Raw genomic sequence first — 22,096 nt, 5'->3', positions numbered from 1 at the left:
TTCAGATGTTGAGTTTTGTTCATTCACTTCACTGTGAGACTTTGCAATAGTGATCATTTTTTAATAGATCATTTTTAATAAATCTCACGATTTATTCTATGAAAACAGCAGGAGAGAAAGTGACTGAGGTTAAGAGGGGCTTTAGTAAGTGTGTCACTCACAGGAACATTGTGGAGCTCTGAGCAACATCAGAGTTCTTCCTTGTTCTTCTCTCACTATAGAATGTACTGTTTTATTTTCTTCCTATTTTTCAAAAGGCCGGCTGTCCTATTTGTATATGAGCTGTCCCCCAGTAAGACACAAGCATGAGGAAATGTGTTCATCTCTATGTGTGCTTCTGCCAGGAAAACAGGCAGCAAGCACCTTTTTTAGAGCAGACTCTTTTTTAAAAAACCAGTGTTTTACAAAAAATAGAATGCATAATCTTAAAAATATTTTTCTTCATTTTGCATGTGCATCCACAGAGAGACAAAGGTAGGGGAGAGCACATGTTTAGTGATCAATGATTGAATTTTAGGTAGGAAAGCAATAGCAAAGAGAAGCATTCACCATTGTTACCTCAGACAAGACAGCTGTGCTGTTTAGGGACTTAACTTCTAGAGAAAGGGATGTGATGAGTATCTCCCTTCCACCACCAGTTAAATCACCAAGCTTCCATCTGGAAAAGAGGAGGTTCTAGAATATGTTTAAGATTTAAGGTTTCCATATCATTTCTTCACCCAGGTCATCATTTCATGTACTAACAATTTTTTTTAAAGATGTTTCACCTCTGAGAGTAACAGGACAGTATGGGAAGCACAGTGTAAAACCATGCATGTGGTGATTAGCGGTGCTAAAGAGAGGTGAGTTGGCACGCAGCTGGCGCAGGGGAGTGATTTTCCCTCCACATAAGTGGACACTCTTGCAGATGTCTGTGCAGAGTCCCAGCACACCTCCAGCGCATCCTGAAGCAAGCGTCCCTCCTCTCTCCATCGCTTCACAAACTGTTCTCTTCTTCAGCCTGGTCACCCTCACTCTCCGCACTGTTGATGTTTTGGCCCAGATAATTCTTTATTGTGTGAGGCTATCGTATGAACTGCAGGGTGTTTAGTAGTGTCCCCAGCCTCTACCCAGTAGATGGCAACTGCATCTCCACTAATTTTAATTACCAGAAACGTCTCCAGACCTTGCCAAATGTCCTCTGGGATCAAAGCTACCCACTCCCACTGAGAACCACTGCATTGACCCAGTGGTCCTGCATCTGTGAGACTGGCCACCTTTCCTTTCTCCATGCCCCCACAGGCTGGCCATGATTCCCCCAAATGCCAGGGCCTCTTGGGTAGTTTCCATTTATAAAATATATGTTACAGCACTGTGAGTACCCTGCTGGGTGGGTGGGTGGGTGGGGGACAGTGTTCAGGAAAAAAATCCAACTTTCAATTAAAAGATTGTTTGGTTCTTTGAAGACATGTTGTTCATCACCCTGTCATTTATGAGCTTCACTTTAATTTATTCTTGTCTGCTATCCAAAACATATTAGCCTCAGTTATTAAAATTGATTATTGTCAGTGCAGTGTGGTTCTTCCTGAACAATTCCGCTGTGTAGGAGTCACCTTCTCTGGTTGTTTTTCATGGCAATGTTGCCAAAGCACATTTTTTTTCTTCTTCTTCTGTTGAGGGCGGAGAAACTAATCTGAAAACTCAAGATTTTTTTTTCCTTCTTCTGGAAACACAGAATTATGATTGGCCCCCTCTGGGATCTATTCAGGGCCACTTTTATACCCACCAAAACAGTCATTTTCAAGCTGGAGCGTTCACAAGAATTATCTGGGGGCAGCATAATATCCCACCAGGTGGTTCAGATGCAGCCTGATGCCTGGAAATTTGATGTTTCTCTCTCATATGCTCCAGATGACTGACCAGCAGACGGTGCAGATCACACTGAGGCACAAGACATTGTCAGTTTCTGCCTCCTTTAGGTCTGTGCTGCTCCTCTGGACACTGGTACCTCATGAAGTCACCTTCCTGATGGATAGATACCGAGTTCCAATTTCTTTGAACTCCAGCTGTTCTCTTACAAAAGTTTGAACCAATGAATAAGCACTCAGTATTAACTCTTTGGGTGCAGGTCAAGTGAGAACACTGATCAGAAACAAAGGGGTGGGTCCTGTGCTCGCCCTTCACAGGGAAGTAACCCCACCCCTCCTCCTGTCCTGTGCTGGACCTCAGGTAGTGCTAAGGAGGAGCACAGGGGCAGGCTTTGGGAGCCTATGCGCTTACAGTTGCCTCCCTCATTGGCCAGAACCGCACCCCTGCACCCCAACCAGTGTCACACCCCATCATCAAGCCCTGTCCCTTTACCTCTTAAATATCTTTCACATCCTCCCCGACATTCCTTACTTCAAGCTTTTGTCATCTTAGACCTATGTCACTGGGTTTCTTTTAATCAATCAGTTTATTAATACTAAATATTTGAGCGATGTGTATTTTTAAATAAAATATACCACATGTCCCAGATAGTAGCATTTCACAGTGCTTAGGTTTTAAAAAATAATTAAAAAACTGTTCCCAATGCCTAAGAACTCCATTTAAAGACTTATAGAACTTGTAAGCAAATTCAGCACAGTTATGGGATACAATAGTTTTTATAAAAATTTAAAATTGTATCTCAATACTGATTTTTAAAACTCTCCCCATTGGATCATTTTGGCAAGCTGCACACGCCCCACTTCATAAAACTCTGACCAGGACTATTTGTCTAGCCACCTGAGGTCCCTCTCCCTCCACTCAGTTTCTGCCTCCCTTAGTCTGCGCTGCTCCTCTGGATACTTGTACCTCATGAAGTCGCCTTCCTGAGGTGCCCTCCTCCAGCCCACCCTTCCCAGTGTTGACTAAAACAGGTCCAACCATGGCACTTTCCTTAATGTACTCACTTGTGCCAGTAAGATACAGTCCAGGCTCCTTGGCATGACCTTACATGGTGACCACACTATTCCCGAGTAGCTAGATTTCTTATTCATTTCTTAGAGTCTGTGTTTAATATACATTAAACATTCAGTAAAACAGTTAGTTGAATCATGTGAAAGTGTGTTTAAGGACACTGTGTTTAAGGTCTTTAAAGTGCGTTAAACCTGAAATGATTAAAGAAAATCCTTAGCGATGGTGTTTTCAGCAATCTCTCTCTCAAATGGACTCGTTGGCAAATGCCCTTGATGCTAAATGCTCTTTATTCTTGGGTTTAATAGATCTCAAGCATTACAGATTTTACTTATAATTTGCACTGCCTCCCAAATCACCTTTCTCCCTGAAAACACAGAAGAAATAATATGAGCACCCTCTTTTTAATCATTTTCAGCTACTGTTTACTGAGGGATAGGTCCAGTGAGCTTTGTAGAAATGGGTGCGACAGTGGCCTCAGCTCCCAGCGTAGAAGCATAAGGTCTTTGTTAGTATTGTCTCTGCTGAGTTCCTTACTAGACACTGGAAGATTAAAGGAAAAGGGAAAATGATCCTCCTTATTTTGCCTTCTTGGAGTTTGTACTCAGTCAAGGAGGTAAAATTCACACTTAGGTCAGAGTGAGTTTTGTGGCAAATAGGTGGCATACACATTCAATGCTGCAGTAACTGGAAAGAGATTGCAAGATCTGGAGCATACAGGGTGCGTAAGACCTGCGTTGTAGCCCGCGAGCTGGAGAGCTGTGGCAGGAGCATGGGGGGTGAGGGATCTGAGGAGCTCTGAGGGTGCTGAGCTCGGCACCAGCACACTGAGAAGCAGAAGGTTTTGAAGCTTGGGTGTGTGTTTAAGAAAGGGTCCCCAAGTGAATTTAAGATTAGAAGTTGGAAGAATGGACTCCTGCCGTGTTGGTGGCCTGGAGCAGGTGCTTGAGTTCTCTGGGTCTCTGTTTCATTCTAAAGGGCAGTGGCCTGGGTCTCCTTAGGAGGCTTCCAATTCCTCAGACTCTGTGTAAAAGAAGGTTCAAAGGTAGGTGTTTGTGAGATACAGTGTGACGTGTGTCCATGGTGGAGCAGTTAAGTCAAGCTCATTAACGTATCTGTCAAATCATGTACTGATTTTTTTCTGATGAGAACATTTGAAACCTTTTAACAATTTTATATTTATTTATTTATTGGTATTGGGGATTGAACCCAGGGGTGCTTAACCACTAAGCTATATCCCCAACTCTCTTTATTTTTGTATTTTGACACAGGGTCTCACTATGTGGCTTAGGGCCTCACTAAGTTGCTGAGGCTGGCCTTCAACTTGTGATACTCCTGCCTCAGTCTCCTGAGTCACTGGAATCATAGCCTGTGCCATCACACCCATCTCAGCAATTTTGAAACACGTTATTATTATTAACTTAGTCACCATGATATACAAAAGAATTCAGGAACTCATTCTAATTGAAATTCTGTATTCTTTGACCAGTATCTCCCCAATCTCCTTGTCCCTCCATCTTTTGTCACCACCATTCTGCTTTCTACAGCTAAAAGCTTGATTTTTTCTTATGTATTTCACATATAAGTGAGATGGTACGGCATTTGTCTTTCCGTACGTAGCTTCCTTCACCTTACATAATTTCCTCCAGGTTCATCCATGCTGTGATGTAGGACAGAATTTCCTTCTTTTTAAAGGCTAAGTAGTATTCCATTTTGTATACATATCATATTTTCATTATCCACACATCTGTTGTGGGTCACTTAGGTTGTGTCCATATCATAGCTATTGTGAATAATGTTTTAGTGACCACGGTGCACACGTATCTCACCTTCTTGGAATGTTTGTTCGCATTTAAAAATGAATCTTGTCATCTTTCTTTCACTCCATGTATTCTTGCTACCTCTTCTGTTCATCTTTGCACTAATGTTCTCTGCTTTTTAAAACTTTACTTTTTTAATATTTATTTTTTGGTTGGACACAATATCTTTATTTATTTTTATGGGGTGCTGAGGATCAAACCCAGGGCCTCACATGTGCTAGGTGAGCACACTATGACTGAGCCACAACCCCAGCCCAAAACTTTACTTTTTTTAATATATATATATATATATATATATTTTTTTTTAAGGCTTTAGACTTGAATTATTTTTTTCTTATTTGGCTTTTAAGATGTGCACTATTACAGAAATCCCTAAGATATTATATGTGACTTTATAGTTTCTGGATATCTTCCAAAAAATTTACAAGGATGTTATATAATCTTAATTTGGCATTCATAATTATTAATTATCTGGTAGTCTTTTAAGTTATTCCCCTCATTCTGTAATAAAACTTTTATATTCTAAAATTATGTTGGTGTTATGTAAAACATGCTTATTGCCTCGTTTAATCAGTTCTTCATTTGCATTTATCGTTTTGTTTCTTATACATATAAAATTTATAATCAAGAATTTGGATAATTTACATGTGGAAGTGGAATAGTAAGCTGCCACCCAACTTTAGGAATGCAAGAGAATTCCAATGTCTTTTCTCAAGACTATTTTTAAAATTCTGCAAGGGGATTCAGTATCATATCTTTTTAGGTCACTGTTGCCAAGGAGGTATAAATGGCACCCCTAGAATGGAAGTTCTTTGACATAGGACCAACTATATTACCTTGGCAGATGGAACCTATAATTATGCTGTTCAGGCAGCAGTCAGTCAATGAGTGCATTTTAATTGAATGATTAGTTCAGGTCAATGAAGTTGAAGGAAGTGAGAGACCCTCTTGCTACTTTGGAGGGAGAAAGCATAGCACATTTTTTAGAATAGCATATGATAAATTTTAGAGAAGTATTTCTTTGCAGTACTGCTTATCTCAAAAAAAAGAAAGAAATTTGCAGACACTCATTCACTCCGAGAGATGGGCACACAGGCAGTTATTGCTGAGCGGGCATACTTGAGAAGCTAAGTTATGTGATGCCCAGGCTAGGCACTTAGCTGTTCATATGGTGACTTGCCTAATCTGGTTTCTCTTTAAAGGTCTTGTCCCAGCTTGGTGACATTGCATTCCTTAGCAGGCTCTGAAGCCATTTGGTTTTGTAATCAGAGGCCTGGTTGGGGAGGCCCAGTTAGGATGGCCTGGGTTGCCATCCTGGGAAAAATTACACCAACACTGGCTAGTTGGAAGGATGTGCCTCCTGCTGAGGCACCTTAGACTGTTCTGGTAAATGAAAGTTAGTCACCATAAGGGATTTTTTAAAGGCACTCTACACATTTTTTTTTATTGATTTCTTCTCTGTGCACTAAATGGCTCAATAATTTCCTGCCAGGAGGAACAACTGAAATCTCATGAAGGCAAGCTGAAGCAGATCACCACTGAGCTGGCTGAGCACCGCTCCTATCCCCCTGACAAGAAAGTCAAAGCCAAGGAGGTGGACGAGTACAAGCTGAAAGATCACTATCTGGAGTTTGAGGTATGCTGCACCGGATGCTAACAAATGATTCTGTTACACAGATTGGTCTGTGGGAGGAAAGGTTTTTAAGTTACCATGACTGTGAGGCGCTCGCCCCAAGCCTGGCTCTAACCTGGGAGCTCGGTACTAACACCAATACCTAAGGCAGTCCTGGTCCTGATGGCCGTTTGTGTTTGGAATTCCACTTACGTGCCAAACTAACATCAGAGAGTGGCTGCCAGTTTATAGGTTTAACAGCAAGCAGCATGCACACTTGGAATTGTGTAAATGCTGTGATGTCAAAAAAACTGCAGAGGACTTGTCAGGGTGCACAGCTGCTCTCTGTGTCCATGGGTCTCTTGCTGCATAGTTTGAGTCCAAGAAAAGTATAGCAGAGGAAATGAGTGACAGGGTGATGGGAAGCACCAGCTTTTCCCCGCATATTCTTGTCATTAGGCGACACCAGGGTATTGTTCCTGTACTACTCACCACTCTTCAGAAGAGGATTCTGGCTTGCCGCACACTGGTATACGACAGCAAGTGTGGTTATTAGGAAGAATGGTGAGGATCCACGTGATGTGACGCAGAAAGGCAGAAAAATTAAAAGCAAGCTGAAAGCAATATAGTTCCAAATGGTTCCTTTGGCCAAGTTTTCTCCCCAATTAGTGTTAGAATCCTCCATTTCATCACCTCAGCCACCATCGTTAGACACTTAAGGTATCTTTGTACCCCCTCCCTGGCCAAAAAAAAATGTCACAAATATTTTTTCCATTGGATGTGCTGAATCCGTTTGTGGCTCTTCATGTTTATTGCAAGTCTAGACCCTTTATTTCCTTCTTCCTTCTCCTTCAGTCCCATCTGACCATCCTCTTTTCTTCTCCCTAAATACACGTGTATACCTCCACTCATCTACTCCTTCTACCTTGAATGCTCTTTCTATCATCTTCTGCAAGTCCTGCTCCTCTTTCAAGGAGCAGCCCAGATCCTCCTAGCAAACCTGCTCTGGACCTCCAGCTGGGTTAATCTGTATAGCATTTGCCCCAATTTGCTTTGTGATAAAGTTATGTTAGCCTGTCTCTGTAGTAGATCCCACATCCCCCTAAAAAAGACTTTGAGCTCTTAAAGGGCAGGGATCTCGGGTTCATTTTCAGCTTATGCCTTGTCCTTGCTTGTTTAATCAGACAGAATTTCATAGAAGCCTTCCTGAGTTAAAAAATATATATATTCTGTCATCAAGTGTGGCATTAGATCTAACAGATGGCACTTCCATCACAGATCCAAATGATAGTTTTCTTCATGGTCAAGGAAGTCATCATTCTGGTCAGATGACTATCCCAAGAGGAATCTTTCTTTAGGTAAAGGTATAAGTTTGCTGGCAAAAACTTTGGAAGCCTTGCAGCAAAAAAGACTTGACAAAAATATTAAAAAGAAAAAAAAAAAGTAGTTCATCATTCCCCAGTCTTGTTCATTCTTGGGAAATGAGAGTTCTCAAAAAGCAATCATTATTCTTCACACTTCTGGAGTATCTTTAAGCCACAGACCGTTTGGCTTCACACATTGTAATTAAATTTCCCAACACCTCCATCCCCTGCTTCCAGTACTCAGCACCTTGCTTTGAGCCCTTGACTCTGAAGGGAAGAGCCTGTCCCCAGAAGGCGGGGCAGCCGTGAGATGATGGAGACGTTGCTGCTGCTTGGTGCACACCACCCGCTTTTGGATCTTCTGTGGTGCCCTTTTTCTGGCAATGCAGCCCAGCAAGCACCAACAGTTTTGTCTCCTGACCTGAAGTGAGACCCTGCTTTGTGGGATGACATCCTGCTTTCATCAGATTGTGTCTCCAGGAGCATGAAGACTGCATTCCAGGCAGAGTCAAGCTCACACTCCGAGGCACATCATGTCAGGCTGGTGTCCAGCTGCATTAATCTGTATCGCCAGGAAGGTAGAAGGTGCTTCACTTCATACAGATGTCATCTACAAAGGTTTTCATATCAGCGCTGCTCTTTAGAAAGCGAGTCATTGTTTTTCACTAAAAGAAAACTGGAGTAATGTATCATGAAGAGGCTACTTTTTATTTCAGCCACCAGAATTGGTCTCCTATGAGTGCTTGTGGCAGTCCTTATGTAGCATCCTTTGCTTTATAAGCATCATACCAAGTGGTTGCTTCATTCCCCAAGTTCAGGGAGACAGCTATTGGCCAGTGTGTGTGTGTGTTTTATGCAGAGCTGTATCCTCAGATCCTAGAGTATTGACTGAGCACTTGATACAGACTGAGAGACTTAATGAAATTTTATCGTTATGTATAAAAGAAAATCACAGGAAATAATTCTCTGGGAATTACTTAGTATTAGTTATTTTTACAGGGCCAGAAGATGCCATGAAAACAAGTCTGATAAGCAGGTGAGAACAGACGGCAGTGTCTGAAGTTCAGGGGCCTCAGTGTGCAGTGACAGGGAAGACTAGGCCTGTCTGCATGTTCAGCAGTGAGGAACTGAAGCCTGGTTTAGCTCTCTAGCCTGTTGATTAGTAGGTCATCATCAAGAGACTCCCCTGGTTTCAGGACAATTGTTTGTTGAGTCTTGATAACGAAAAACATTTTTATTTTGGTGCAATAGTAAGCTGTTAGTGATAACACCAGGGCTGTTCCTAAGTTATGCATTTCAGTGGTTTCTGTCCCAGGTTGCTTTGAGTACAGACAGTTCTTCGTGCCGAGCCACATTCTCCAAACCCCCACTCATACTCAATCATTAGAAATTCCAGTAAATTCACAGGGTTAGGGCTATAAGAAGATGACATAGACTATAAGAGGACTTCCGTGTCAACCTCATTTTTAGGTCTCATTTTTACCTAAAGCAGCAAATTTCACTCAGAATGGGCTGTGACTGACCAGATTGGCACTTTTCTCTTCTTTGACTGTTAATTAGTGGAGGAGGGGTAGATGGTTGGTTGGTTTGTTTTTAAATAAATTACCCATAGTTGTGGCTGTTATTTTCTCAGATGAGTTCATTTGGAAGCTAATCTTACTTTGGAAAGACTTGTTAAGCATCACAGGTCTAAATTGAGAAACTCACTGTTAATCTCTCAAGTTTATGAAAATAAGTATAAGAATTGGCCTCATATCTTTATAAAGTATTTCTACTTTATTTAGCTCCTATTTTACTTTTAAATGTTTTCATCATCATCATACTTCCGGTATGTTAGGGAATGTGTGGTTTGTATCACAGGGGTTATTTGTACCAGATTTAAAATTTACAAGACTCCAGGCAACCGAAACACAGTAGGTTGAACTGTGCTGAGAAGATCCTCAATGCCGACTGCACCATTAAAAGAAAATCCCCTTGATAGCACTATCCTTGGCCCCGATATTTGGGCTTTGTTTCTTCAGCTTTAAAAGCAATCATGATTAGAAAGGGAAAATGATGTTTATTCCAAGATATTTTTCACATGTTTGTAATAGAGTTGAGTAATCCTTCTGTTGAGCTAGACTGAGTAGAGGCCGGGAGAAGGGGTAGCAGGCCAAACCTATTAACATGACTGATCTACTAAAGAGGGACTCCTGAGGGTCAGGTTGACCCAGGGCTCCCAAGAGTCTTTGTAGAGCTCGCTAGAAAAGAGTGATCAAGACAGTCCAGACGAGTCATAGGTGCCTAAGGTCATTGTGTTTTCTGTGGCCAGCACAATGTTGTATCTGTTTTAATTCATTTAGAAAGATAAGCTGTCTTCTTCCCATTACTCCCTGTTACATCATATCCACAGCTTTCCACTTTGTGTTAATGGCCTGACCACTGAAGGCATTGAGTTTGTAAACCCTATTATGGAGGCTGCAGCCAGTTGTGTTAGTTGAGTATTATTTGGATTTTTCCGCATAGGCTTTGGAATCAACTCTTCTGTTATAGTTCAAATGGGTCTCATAAGTTCATGAATTGGAAACTTAACCCCTAATACAGCAGTGTTGGGAGGTGGTGCCTGATAAGTTGAACGCTCTCTTGCCCACTCTTGTTCTCTCATGCCCTCCATTATAGGATGATGCAGCATGAAGACCCTCCTCAGTTGTCCAGACCATGCTCTTGGACATCCTAGCCTCTGGACCACCAGCCAGACCATTCTTTGTTCTTTATACTCAGTCTCAGTTTTTCTGTTGTAACCACATAAAACGGACTCGAAAATTGTTACTGAAAAGTGGAACTATTTCTATAACATCTGAAAATGTGGAAGTGGCTTTGGGACTGGGTTCCAGGCAGAGGCTGGAACAGGGTTTTTTTTTTTCCCTCACCTCCCCTCCTCCCCTCCTTCCCCTGATCCCCTTCCTCTAACCTATTGGTCTTCCTTCTATTAATTTCTTTTTAATGGTAACATTATAGTTAGACATAAAAGTTGAATTCATTGTGATATATTCATCCATGCACATAACATAGTTTTGTCGATTTCATTCTACAGTTCCTCCTCTTTCCCATCCCTCCTTCCTCCCTTCAATCTCCTTCTTCTTTTCCACTATTCTCCCTTCTGTTTTCATGACATTCCCCCCACCCCCGCTTTCTTTAATTCCCTTTTTCCCCCTAGCTTATGCAAATGAGAAGAAACATTTGACCCTTGACTTTCAGAGTCTGGCTTATTTCACTTAAACTGATGTTCTCATCCATTTACTTGCAAATGACATGATTTTATTCTTTTATTTTGGGCTGATCAAAACACTGTTGCATATATATATATATATATATCACACCCCACATTTTCTTTATTCATTTGTCTAATGATGTACAATCTTGGTTAATTCCATGATTTGACTATGGTGAATTATGCTGTTATAAGCTCTGGTATGCATGTATTGCTATAATATGCTGATTTTAGTTCTTTTTGATAAATACTGAGGAGTAGGATTGGTGAGTTCATTCCTAGTCTTTTGATGAATCTCCATACTGCCTTCCAAAGTGGTCACTAATTTGCAGTCCAACAGTGTATAAGTATACAATTTTTCCCCGTGTCCTCATCAGCATTTATTGTTTTTTTTTTTCTTTTCTTTTTTAAAAGTACCAGGAATTGAACCTAGGAACACTTAACCACTAACCCACATCCCCATCCCTTTTTACTTTGTGCTTTGAGACAGGGCCTCGCTAAGTTGCTTAGGGCCTAGCTAAATTGCTGAGGCTGGCTTTGAACTTGTGATCCTCCTGCCGCAGCCTCCCAAGTGTTATTTGTTGACTGGCATTCTAATTGGAGTGAAATGAAATCTCAGTTAGGATTTGATCTGTATTTCCCTGATTGCTAAGGATGTTAAACATTTTTTCATACGTTTTTGGCCATTTACATTTCTTCTTTTGAGGATTGTCTGTTTAGTTCGTTTGCCCATTTATTGATTGGGTTATTTGTTTGGTGCTGTTTATTGGGTTCTTTCTATATTCTGGATGTACCTGTTGGAAGAATAACTGGCAAATATTTTTTTCCCACTCCGTAGGCTCTCTCTTTACATTTTTGTTTCTTTGCTGTGCAGGAGCTTTTCAATTTGAAACTATCGCCCTTATTGATTCTTGGTTTTATTTCTTAAGCTTTTGAAGTCATATTTTAAGGAAGTTGGTGTCTATGCCAATATGTTGGAGTGTTCACCCTTTGTTTTCTTCTAGCAGTTGCAGTGTTTCTGGTCTAATTCCTAAATGTTTGATCCACTTTGAGTTGGTTTTTGTTCAGAGAGAGAGAGGACTCTAGCTTCATTCTTCTACATATGATATTCAGTTTTCTCAGCACCTTGTTGAAAAGGCTATCTTTTCTCCGTTGTATGTTTTTGCCACCTTTGTCAAGGATCAGATAACTGTATCTATGTGGATTTGTCTCTATCTTATCATTAGTTAGTTCCACTGGTCTCCATGTCTGTTTTGATACTAAGACCATGCTGGTTTTGTTATTATAACTCTGTAGTATAATTGTAAGATCAAGTATTAGGAGGCCACCAACATTGCCCTTCTTGCTCAATATTGCTTTGGCCACTCTGGGTCTTCATTCTTCCATATGAATTTTAGGACTGTTTTTTCTATTTCTGTGAAGAATGTCTTTGATATTTTGATGGGGCTCACATTGAATCTGTATCTTGTTTTGGGTAATATGGACATTTGACAATATTAAGGGGGGCTGAAACAGTTTTGAATACTGGGGAAAGCTTTAATTGCCATAAACAGCACATTACGAGTGCTTCTGGTGCAGGTTCAGCAGAAGGAATTCATTGACAGGGAAAATCTAAGTCTTCTTAGAAATTACTCAAGTGATTGTGGTCAGAATATTGGCAGAAATATGGACAGTAAAGACCATTCTGATGAGTTTTTGGAAATGAAAATCATAGTATGGAGCCTGAAGTAAAGACTGCCTCCACACAGAAGCAGAGATCTCAGTGGAATTGTCTGTAATCCTAGGGCTTTGTGGAAGATCAAATTTTAAGTGTGATGAGGCTCAGAGATCTGGTAGAAGAAATTTCTAACCAAAATTTTGAAGGAACTGTGTGTCTACTTTTAACCACATATACAGTCAGATGAAAGAGGAAAGAAATTATTTAAAGACAGAATTTATAATTTAGAGAGAAGCAGCAGGGCAGAAAGATTTGGAAAATTTGCAGCCTGTTCATGTAAAGAGTGAAAAAGCTTTTTAGGAGAAGAAACCAGGTATAGCCAACCAACTACTTGCTAGAGATTACCATGGATGGAGCACATCATCACTAAGACACCGGGCGAGAGAGAGACCCGGGTCACTTCAGTGATCTTCAAGGTTACCTTTCCCAACAGCCCCAGGCAGGACCTTGAGGGCAGTTTCCAGAGAGGCACCCAAGGGATGTCAGCATTTGTTGTCCTGCCCAGCTTTGGAACTCTGCTCCCCAAATTCCAAGGCTGTGCAGGGCAGTAGCTACCCTCAGCCATCTTGGTCATGGTTCTAGGAGGCCCAGGAGCAACTTGACCCTCCACTTGGAAGGCCCAAGCCATAAAACCTTGGTAGTATGCGCATGGTGCTGATCCTGCAGTTATACAAGATGCAGGCACTACAGGGACCTGGCTTCCTCACCTAGATTCAAAGGATGTGGCAGACAGCTGGAATCTGAGGCAGAGACTTGTCTTAGGGCAGAAGCCCCTGAAGGGTTCCCACTAAGGCAGTGCCTCGTGGAACCTGAAAGGGAGGCCATCACAGTTCCCTCTAAGCAATATTGGAGCCCCAAGCACAAAGCTGCCCTCAAGATCCCAGAATGTAAAGCTGTTGGCCTGCAGTGCCAGCCTGGGAGAACCTCAAGGAACTAACTATAGGAGACTAAAATCCATGGAGCTGCTGCCTAGGATAGGCCCAGCAAAGCTTTCCCAGTGTGCCCAGCATACAGAACATGGAGTGAGTTTAAAAAAAAAAAAAAAAAAAAAAGCTTCTGCAGCTTGAAGATCTAATGATTTTCCTATTGGGTATCACATTTACTTGAGAGCAGTCAGCCCTTTTATCTCATATGTTTCTCCCTTTTGGAAAGGGAATGTCTATTTTCAACTCACTGCTGAAATCCTGCATTTGCCTCAGGTTAATTGTGTCTGGAGTCTGACTTAGATGAGACTCTGGACTTGGGACTTGAGAGTTGATCCTGACTTTGGGGGATTACAGATAGTCCCGATTTATGCTAGTTCAGTTTAGGATTTTTCGACCTAAGGATTCAGGAGAAAATGTACTCTGAATTTTGATTTTTTTTTTTCCCTCCTGGGCTAGTTATGTGCAGTACCATACACTAGTGATACTGGGCAGCAGCAGTGATCTGTAACTCCCTGTCAATCACACAATCATGAAAGTAAACAATCAATACTTGACAGTGTCCTATGTTGCTGGGCTGTGGTGATTGGCAGATTAGATGTATTAATTGCATTTATTTTTTTATTTTTTTATTTTTTAATTTTTTAATTATTAGTTGTTCAAAACATTACAAAGCTCTTGACATATTTCATACATTTGGTTCAAGTAGATTATGAACTCCCATTTTTACCCCGTATACATATTGCAGATTCACATCGGTTCCACATCCACTTTTTTACATACTGCCATACTAGTGTCTATTGTATTCTGCTGCCCTTCCTATCTCTACTATCCCCCCCTCCCCTCCCCTCCCCTCCCATCCCATCTTCTCTCTCTACCCCATCTACTGTAATTCATTTCTCTCTCTCGTTTTTTTTCCCCTTTCCCCTCACTTCCTCTTATATGTAATTTTGTATAACAATTAGGGTCTCCTTCCTTTACCATTCAATTTCCCTTCTCTCTGTCTTTCCCTCCCCCCTCTCGACCCTGTTTAATGGTGATCTTCTCATGCTCTTACTCCCTATTCTGTTCTTAGTTGCTCTCCTTATATCAAAGATGACATTTGGCATTTGTTTTTTAGGGATGGGCTGGCTTCACTAAGCATAATGTGCTCTAGTGCCATCCATTTCCCTGCAAATTCCATGATTTTGTCATTTTTTAGTGCAGAGTAATACTCCATTATGTATAAATGCCACATTTTTTTTATCCATTCATCTATTGAAGGGCATCTAGGTTGGTTCCACAGTCTAGCTATTGTGAATTGTGCTGCTATGAACATCAATGTAGCAGTATCCCTATAGTACGCTCTTTTAACATCTTCAGGGAATAGTCCGAGAAGGGCAATAGCTGGGTCAAATGGTGGTTCCATTCCCAGCTTTCCCAGGAATCTCCATACTGCTTTCCAAATTGGCCGCACCAATTTGCAGTCCGACCAGCAATGTATAAGTGTACCCTTTTCCCCACATCCTCGCCAGCACTTGTTGTTGTTTGACTTCCTAATGGCTGCCAATCTTACTGGAGTGAGATGGTATCTTAGGGTGGTTTTGATTTGCATTTCTCTGACTGCTAGAGATGGTGAGCATTTTTTCATGTACTTGTTGATTGATTGTATGTCCTCCTCTGAGAAGTGTCTGTTCAGGTCTTTGGCCCATTTGTTGATTGGGTTATTTGTTTTCTCATTGCTTAATTTTTTGAGTTCTTTGTATACTCTGGATATTAGGGCTCCATCCGAAGTGTGAGGAGTAAAAATTTGTTCCCAGGATGTAGGCTCCCTGTTTACCTCTCTTATTGTTTCTCTTACTGAGAAAAAAAACTCTTTAGTTTAAGTAAGTCCCATTTGTTGATACTTGTTATTAACTCTTGTGCTATGGGTGTCCTATTAAGGAATTTGGAGCCCGACCCCACAATATGTAGATCGGAGCCAACTTTTTCTTCTATCAGATGCAGAGTATCTGATTTGATATCAAGCTCCTTGATCCATTTTGAGTTAACTTTGTGCATGGCGAGAGAAGGGGATTCAGTTTCATTTTGTTGCATATGGATTTCCAGTTTTCCCAGCACCATTTTTTGAAGATGCTCTCCTTTCTCCATTGCATGCTTTTAGCCCCTTTATCAAATATAAGATAGTTGTAACTTTCTGGATTAGTCTCTGTGTCCTCTATTCTGTACCATTGGTCCACCTGCCTGTTTTGGTACCATGCTGTTTTTGTTACTATTGCTCTGTAGTATAGTTTGAAATCTGGTATTGTTATGCCGCCTGATTCACACTTCCTGCTTAGAGTTGCTTTTGCTATTCTGGGTCTTTTATTTTTCCATATGAATTTCATGATTGCTTTATCTATTTCTACAAGAAATGCCATTGGGATTTTGATTGGCATTGCATTAAACCTATAGAGAACTTTTGATAGTATTGCCATTTTGATGATGTTAGTTCTGCCTATCCATGAACAGGGTATATTTTTCCATCTTCTAAGATCATCTTCTATTTCTCTCTTTAGGGTTCTGTAGTTTTCATTGTATAAATCTTTCACCTCTTTTGTTAGGTTGATTCCCAAGTTTTTTTTTTTTTGAGGATATTGTGAATGGGGTGTTTTTCCTCATTTCCGTTTCAGAAGTTTTGTCACTGATATACAGAAATGCCTTTGATTTATGTGTGTTGATTTTATATCCTGCCACTTTGCTGAATTCATTTATTAGTTCTAGTAGTTTCTCTGTAGACCCTTTTGGGTCTTCTAGGTATAGAATCATGTCGACCGCAAATAGTGATAATTTAAGTTCTTCTTTTCCTATTTTTATGCCTTTAATTTCTTTCATTTGTCTAATTGCTCTGGCCAGTGTTTTCGAGAACTATATTGAATAGAAGTGGTGATAGAGGGCAAGGATGGTTCAATATACGGAAATCAATAAATATTATTCACCACATCAATAGACTTAAAAATAAGAACCATATGATCATCTCGATAGACGCAGAAAAAGCATTCGACAAAGTACAGCATCCCTTTATGTTCAAAACATTAGAAAAACTAGGGATAACAGGAACTTACCTCAACATTGTAAAAGCTATCTATGCTAAGCCTCAGGCTAGCATCATTCTGAATGGAGAAAATATTAATTGCATTTATGACCTAATGATACTTTCAACATATAATGGGTTTATCAGGGCATAACTCCATGTAAGTAGCATGTGTATTGGGAAGCAGCAAATGAATTGTACATTGGGTGAAGTTCCTGAATTTTGTAGGTTGAATGTTGTGGTTTGTATGTGTTCCCCAGGGTGCAACAGTTTTGAGAGAGAGGATCTATCAAGAGGTGCTTAGGTCATGAGGGCTCCGCCCTCCCAGGTGGATTAATGTTGTCATTGCAGGAGTGGGTTGATTATCAGGAGAAAAGATCTGCTGTGAAATTGAGCTTGGCCCTCTCTTGTTCACTTTTGCCCTCCCATCTTCAGCTTTAGGAAAACCAGCCTCACGTTTCTTGCAGATGCCAGGGCCCTGTGCTTTTAGACATCCCAACCCCCAGAACCACAAGCCAAATGTACTCTATTCTTTAAAGGTTACCTAGTCTCAGGTATTACATCATAGCAGCACAAAACATGAAACTATTGCTCTTTCATGATGAGAAGGAGTATTCTTCCAGGTATGTATTCTTAGATTATAATTCAGCAGTAAAGAGAAACCCACTTCCCTGCAACCAAGACTTGGAGCAGTACCCTTAACTTACTGGGCTGGAATTGAGCCAAGTGCCCACTTCTGAATTGAGACCAAGAGCAGCATACACTCATTTATTTTAGACAGGCCCATACTAGCCACATGACTAAGAAAGTATTTTATTTCTTTTCTTTCCTTTCTTCTTTCATCCAAGGGTACTTTACCACCGAGCCACATCTCTAGTCCTTTTTACTTTTTAATTTTTGAGACTCAGTTATTAAGACCAAGGGTCTTGCTAAATTGCTGAGGGTCTCAATAAGATGCTGAGGCTGGCCCCAAACTTCAGATCCTCTGTCTCAATCTCCAGAATCACAGGGATTACAAACTTGCACCACCATACCCAGGAGAAATTCAACTTTAGAAACAACAAATGTCTACAGTAACAAGACTGTAAAGTTTCCCAAGACAGAATATTTTAAACTGAAAAATCTGGTACATTCTTAAAACAAGATGCATCTTTTTTCTGAGTTTCTAATTTTTGTCAGCATTTAAAAATGACACGATTTCTTCCGACATTGGTATATTTGAGAAAAAGTATATATTACATACTATCATTGGGGAAACCTAAAGCAGTGTACATCTAGAGGCACACATGAGGTAAATTTCAAGTTGTAAACTTTCAGGTTTTCTGTTGGGATGTGGTTGAGTGGATGGTTGATTTGACGTATGCCCTTCTGAGTGAATCATCTGATTGCTTCCTCAGACTGTTAAGCTTTTATTTGTCAACATTGAATTAGTAATTTTCACATTAGGGTCTCATCTTGTGTATAGCCTCTCCTAGTATAGTACTGTGCCCACTGTCAAAAGGCAAACCCACCTTTTGAAAGAAAATTATCTAGCTATTTAGTGACAAGTGGCCTTGATCATAAAAGTACAAAGGTGGCAGTTATCCCTCTTTTTCTTCCTAGTGAAAGCAAAGGAGAAATTCCATTAACTTAAAGAAGATTAGTAGCCATAGCCTTGGTCTTAATAACTGAGTCTCGCCTGGAATTGAATGCTGTTCCCTGAACAGACAGCATCACAAAAGTGGTTATGTTTTTGAATCTGAGGAACTGAAAATAGTGCAGGTTAATAGAATTCTTGGAGGAATTCAAAAGCGTTTTTGTTTTTCCTTTTTAGATGGGATACTAAGTCTTTATGTGTCAAAAGCTAGTGATCTAAGATCAGCAGTTGTCTGGATGCTCAGTCCAGTTAATAAGAGACATGATTCTTACGGTCATTTAAACTTCATTTTGCATCATATGATGGCACAGTGATAAAAAAAAGCTCTGAATTTTAATCTGTAAATGATGACAGATGCCTTTGAAGGAAAGAGAAGGCTAGCAACAGAATTTTTTGGAACCATAATTTAGGAGATGTTTGCAAAGAACTAGGGTCGTACCTGAGAAGCAGAGTATGATAGTCAGGTTTTCATCACCATGACCAAAGTACCTGAAAAGAATAACTTACAAGAGGAAAAGTTTGTTTTAGGCTCATGGTTTCATGTTTGGCTGACTCTGTTGCTCTGGACCCAAGGTGAGGCAGAAGGGCTTGGAGAAGGAAAGCTGCTCAGCTCATGGAACTCAGATGCAGAGAGAGGGCAAGGAACCAGGAAAAAAGTGTAATGTCCCTAGCTATCTGCTCCCCACCCCTTGTCTTGTCTGCCTATAGTTACTACCCAGTAATCCATTCAAATTGTTAGTCCATTGAATGGGTTAATCCACTAATTAGGTTATAGCTCTCATAATCTCATCATTTCACCTCTGAACATTCCTGCATTGTCTATACATGAGCTTTTTGGTGGACATCTCATATCCAAACCATAACACAGAATAAGCAGCCAGTCATGATTCCCTGTCTCAAAATCCCTCCCATAGTTATTACTAAATGCCTGAATGCCTGTTCTGATGAGGGTCATCTTTCCGTTGAGGTACAATCTGCAGGAAAAAGATAAATATGCTGAGAGATAAAATGGTACAATTTTTAAAAATCACTAGGCTGGGGCTTGAGAAGGTCATGTTAGTCTTAACATTGAGGTATTTGGCACAGAGTTATCCTTTGGGGGCCTTGTTTCCTTGTTATCAAAATGAGATGAGAACCACAAAAATGGGAAGTTATACTCCATGTTCATATGATATGTCAAAATACATTCTACTGTAATGTATAACTAAAAAAGAACATAAAAATTAAAATAAGGTGGGATTAGGTGAACTAGCTAATAAGATTTCTTCCAAATTTATATTTTTGAAGACAATGACACATTAACATCAGGTTTTTATTAGAATAGCTCATTCTCACAAAAATCCCTAGGAGTGTTAGACACATAACAAGATTATTATTTGAATGTCAGGGGACATAGACCAGCGCTGTGCAGTAGTATTATATTGCAAACCACACTTGTGTCATTTTAAATTTTCTAATAGCTACATTTAAAAATGAAAATAGGTAGGGTGTCACACACCTGTAATCCCAGTGACATGGGAGGCTGAGACAAGAGGATCACTAGTTCAAGACCAACTCAGCAACTTCATGAGGCCCTAAGCAACTTAGTGAGATCCTGTCTCAAAATAAATAAAATATAAAAAGGACGGGGGATTTCACTCAGTGGTTAAGTGCCCCTGGGTTTAATCTCTAGTACCAAAAAAAAAAAAAAAAAAAAAGTGAATAAATGAATTTTTTTTCAAAGATAAACCAAGAAGAAATTAGAATAATAAGTAAAAAGAGGAGGCTGACAGCACAGAAATGCAAAGGATCATGAGACTAATATGAATAATTATATACCAAGAAATTGGATAACCTGGAAGGAATAGATGAATTCCTAGAAACATACAATCTAGCAAGCTGAATTATGAAGAAACAGAAAATCTGAACAGACTAACAGTGATAAAGGAGATTAAATCAGTAATGAACAGTTTTCCATCAATAAAAAAGCCCAGAACTGATGACCTCATGTCAGAATTCAGATCTCGAGCTCTGCCAAAAAGTTGAAAAGCAGGGACAATTTCTAAACTCATTTTATGAGGCTATAATTATACTGATACTAAAGCCAGACAAGGACAGTTTAAGAAAAGTGTTACAAGCCAATATCCTTGACAAACATTAATGCAGAAATGCTCAACACAATATGAGCTAACTAAGTTCAGCAGCACGTTAAAAGGCTTGCTCACCATGGTCAAGTGGTACTCATCCCTGTGGTGTGGGGTGGTTCAACATGTGCAGATCCAAACAAGCAGTACAGCAGTTTTGCAGAAAAAAGCAGAACAAAAGCATATGGTCAATGGATAGGAAGAGAAAACACATTTGACAGAATTCAACATCCATACATGATAGGAACTGTCGACACATTAGATAGACAAGGAAGGTACTTTGACTCAATAAAAGCCATGCATCACAAGCCCACGGCTACAATTACACTCAAAGGTGAAAAGCTAAAACTTACGTGTGCTCTTGCTACTTCACTTCAATATGACACTGGAAGTTATGACCAGAGCAGTTAGGTAAGAAAAGGAAGAAAAATGCATCCAAAGCAGAAAGGAAAATGTTAAATTTTCTCTTTTGCAGATAGCTCTATCTTACTTATAGAAAACCCCCCAAAACACTTAGAACTATTAAATGAATTGAATAACATTGAAAGATACAAAATCAATTGTGTGCAAAAATTGGTTGTGTTTCTATAAACTAACTGAACTATCAAAAAAAGAGGAAATTAAGGAGACAGTTCCACTTACAATCGCATCAAAAGAAATAAAATAATTATTTGTAAATTTATTAACCAAGGAGGTGAGAGATCTAGACACAGAAAACTGTTATAAAACATTAACAAAAGAAATTCTAGAAAGCACAAATGATGGACAAATAAGTGCAAAAGTCATGGTCATGGCTTGAAAAAAATTACTGTTGTTTAAATGTCTGTGTGATACAAAGTGATCTACAGATTCATTGCCATCCCTATCAAATCCCAATGTCATTTTTCACAGAAATTGAAACAATAATGCTAAAATGTATGGAACAGAAGAGACTCCAGATAGTCAAATAATTCTTGAGTAACACACCTCATACCTCCTGATTTTAAAGTAAATTGTAAGCTGGGTGCATAGACCACACCACTAGTCTCCTCTGCTAAGGAGGCTGACCTGGGAGGATGACTTGAGCACAGGAGTTAAAGACAGCCTGGTAAGACCCACTCAAAAAGGGAAGAAAAAGGCCTGGGGTGGTAGCCCAATAGTAGAGTGCTCCTTCCTCAAGGCCCTGGGGTCAGTTCCCAGAACTACAGACAAAGCCCAACACAACAAAAAGGGAAGAAGCATAGATAGGAAAGGCGTTGTAGTCAAAGCAATGTGGTACTTGGCTGGGACTGGAACTCAGTGGTAGAGTGCTTGCCTGGCATGCAGGAGGCCTTGAGTTCAATCCTAGCACTGCCAGAAACACAAAACAAAACCCCAATATGGTACTGACATAAAAACAGACTTAGAAACCAATGAGATTAAAAAAAGAGAGAGAGCGAGCCCAGGAATAAACCCATGAATATGTGATCAACTGATCTTCAACAAATTGCCAAGAAAACACAATGGTGAAAGGATAGTGTCTTCAAAACATGGTGTGTGGGAAATTGAACATCCATATACCAAAAAAATAAGGAAATTGGGCTCTTATACTGTATGCAAAAATCAACTCAAATAGATTAAAAATGTTAAAGTTAGACCCAAAGGTTCAGTGGTAGAGTGCTTGCCTAGCAAGCTGGAGACCCTAGGTCCAATCCCCAGTACTGC

General features: G+C 40.1%; 1 protein-coding gene across 1 annotated transcript in view; it reads left to right on the top strand.

The window, feature by feature from the left end:
- Positions 1–22,096, top strand: part of Psd3 (pleckstrin and Sec7 domain containing 3) — a 461,162-nt gene that overhangs the window by 422,805 nt on the left and 16,261 nt on the right. Inside the window, exon 15 of the mRNA XM_026395813.2 lies at positions 6,229–6,372. Coding sequence (XP_026251598.2) covers positions 6,229–6,372 — 144 coding nt within the window. The remainder of the gene's footprint in view (positions 1–6,228; positions 6,373–22,096) is intronic.

The sequence above is a fragment of the Urocitellus parryii genome, chromosome 14, assembly GCF_045843805.1.
Source record: "Urocitellus parryii isolate mUroPar1 chromosome 14, mUroPar1.hap1, whole genome shotgun sequence".
Taxonomy (NCBI): Eukaryota; Metazoa; Chordata; class Mammalia; order Rodentia; family Sciuridae; genus Urocitellus; species Urocitellus parryii.
Note: the sequence above shows the minus strand (reverse complement) of the source record. Positions and strands in the feature narration are given on the sequence as shown.